Source organism: Perna viridis, chromosome 5 (assembly GCF_037379345.1).
Source record: "Perna viridis isolate PV_CMFRI_1.1 ecotype Kerala chromosome 5, ASM3737934v1, whole genome shotgun sequence".
NCBI lineage: Eukaryota > Metazoa > Mollusca > Bivalvia > Mytilida > Mytilidae > Perna > Perna viridis.
In genome coordinates this window covers 30,912,441-30,914,641 of record NC_142449.1, presented here as the reverse complement: position 1 = coordinate 30,914,641, position 2,201 = coordinate 30,912,441, and the positions used below count along the sequence as shown (strand labels likewise).

The following is a 2,201-nucleotide window of genomic DNA, read 5'->3' as shown; positions in this document are numbered from 1 at the left end:
ATATGCAAGTGACACAGATTTTGCATCATGCAACAATCATAATTTTTATTATTCAGAGTTTGCTCTTGTATGATCCTCTTGATCAAAGCTCTCACTCCTAATCCGTAATTTCTTAAATGTGTGACATGATCATTTCTTTATAAGACTGTCTGAATCAATGAACTCTTATGTACCAAATCAACCTGCTTCAAAGCCACATGTTGTACTTCATAAATGTTGTTAGTGCTTCGTTTAGGTAATATCTCGATTCAGGTGTGTCACACGAAGTACATTTCTTATTCATAGTCAATAGAAACAATGCAACATTTTTAACATATGATTGACAAGTGTTTATTTACGTAAAGTCTTAGATTAAGATGAATTGTCGAAGTATTTACAAGAAAATCTGTATTAAGCTCCTTGAAGAAAGCAATCATATCATGTATTTCTGTACTTAAAAGAATTGTTTTGAACCAATTTATTGCGATTTTTAATGAAGTGCCATTGTTTCTGAAAATTTTGAACTGGAAGTACGGAAAAAAAAATGAATTCTTTAGCAGGAAACATCACTTTTAACGTAACTTTGTCTGATTTCTCTTTGTCATTTTACAACCAAATTGAAAAAACTGAAAATGTTTGTCTCTCACCGTTCAGTGTCGCCGCGGCACTTATGGTACTCATTCTGGGTACAGATGGACAGTCACGAAAGCAGTTACAGACAGTCATGTTCAAGGATAAAATTCCAGATGGGAACATTTTTCACCAGTACAAAGATTTGTATAGTAACTTGCAGTATAGAGCGAAAAATAAATCGGAAGTGAATCTTGCTGTAGCCAATCAGTTGTTTCTCGGAATGTGGCAAGTGGAGCGTATCAAGTATAAATTCAGAAGAGAGGCTCGAAGGGATTTTGGATTCCATGTTGGACTGATGGATTTCGGGGATGAGCCTCACACTCGTAAGGTGATAAATAGATGGATCGAGCATCGTACTGGCAGGAAGATAAAGAATATAATTCCAGATGGAGTTTTAAACGACTTAACATTCATGGTTTTGTTAAATGTCATTTACTTTAAAGGACAGTGGGAATCGAAATTTAATCCGAATAAAACTAAAGAAATGGATTTTTGGATTAACAAAAACTCTACTGTAAAGACCCAAATGATGTATCAAAAATCTAAATTTAGATTTGGGAAAAGTGACGACCTTAACTGCAAGTTACTTGAGTTACCCTACAAGGGAGGTAACTTTTCGATGGTTGTTATACTTCCTGATGACAAAGAAGGGCTACCAGCTTTGGAAAGGAATCTAACTCAATCTACATTTAATAAACTTTACAAAGGCATGATGACAGTAGAAACGGAAGTTACACTCCCAAAATTCAAGATAAAAAGTAACTTCGATATAAAAACTCTCTTGTGCAAACTAGGTGTAAAGGATATTTTTGATGCATCTAAAGCTAATTTTAAGCACATGGTGAGCCCGCACCAACAATATGGATTTTTGTTTGTCTCAGATGCCATACACGAAAGTGTCATCGAAGTCAACGAGGAGGGAAGTGAAGCAGCGGCAGCGGTCGCATTCGTTATTTCCTTCAGGTCAGCGTTACCCCCAGTCTTCAAATTTACCGCAGACCGTCCGTTCATTTATCTCATCAGAGAAAAGAGCACTGGTACAATTTTGTTTATTGGTCGTTATGGTAACCCGCTGTCAAAGGCGTCACCAAGCATAAGAAATATAACAAGTTATGAGGCTATGGTAAAAGAACGAATCGTAAACTACAATACTACTATGGAACATTCCTCAAGTTCAGGTAGTTCTACCGCATCTATTAATAACATCTCTAATACCTTACCGTCTAATATTTCAGCAGAAAAAAACAATAGCTCGACCTATGCTAGCGCGTACAGTCATGCTGGTGCATCAAGCTACGCACCGGCAGCACACAGCAAACCGGTAAATTCTTCTGGGAGTTAGTCAAGCCCCATGCAGCTGCATACGTTCGTTCCGTCTCTTACTGTAATTATCGAAGTTATGTTTAGCTTGCTGCTTATTGGTATGACCATAGGGGAAAACGTTTTCGTGATTAAGCTTGTTTGAATTAAAGTATTCCTACCTCATTTTCCACGTGTTTTACAAGGACAGAAAGAGTTTTGAAACATTTAGAAATAATTGCACAATTTCATTGTATGTATATTATTATTAAAAAGCATACTTTTCTTTA

At 36.3% G+C, this 2,201-nt stretch overlaps 1 protein-coding gene across 1 annotated transcript; it reads left to right on the top strand.

Annotated features, from left to right (window-relative positions):
* Window positions 1–447: 447 nt before the first annotated feature.
* On the top strand, window positions 448–2,201 carry LOC148617052 (leukocyte elastase inhibitor A-like). The gene has a single exon (XM_088584340.1). It carries the CDS (start codon window positions 524–526, stop codon window positions 1,952–1,954), a length of 1,431 nt encoding a protein of 476 aa, XP_088440466.1. The 5' UTR covers window positions 448–523; the 3' UTR covers window positions 1,955–2,201.

Excerpts from the sequence above, each read along its gene's own strand:
- LOC148617052 (XM_088584340.1), top strand. The coding sequence starts at position 524 with ATGAATTCTTTAGCAGGAAACATCACTTTTAACGTAACTTTGTCTGAT.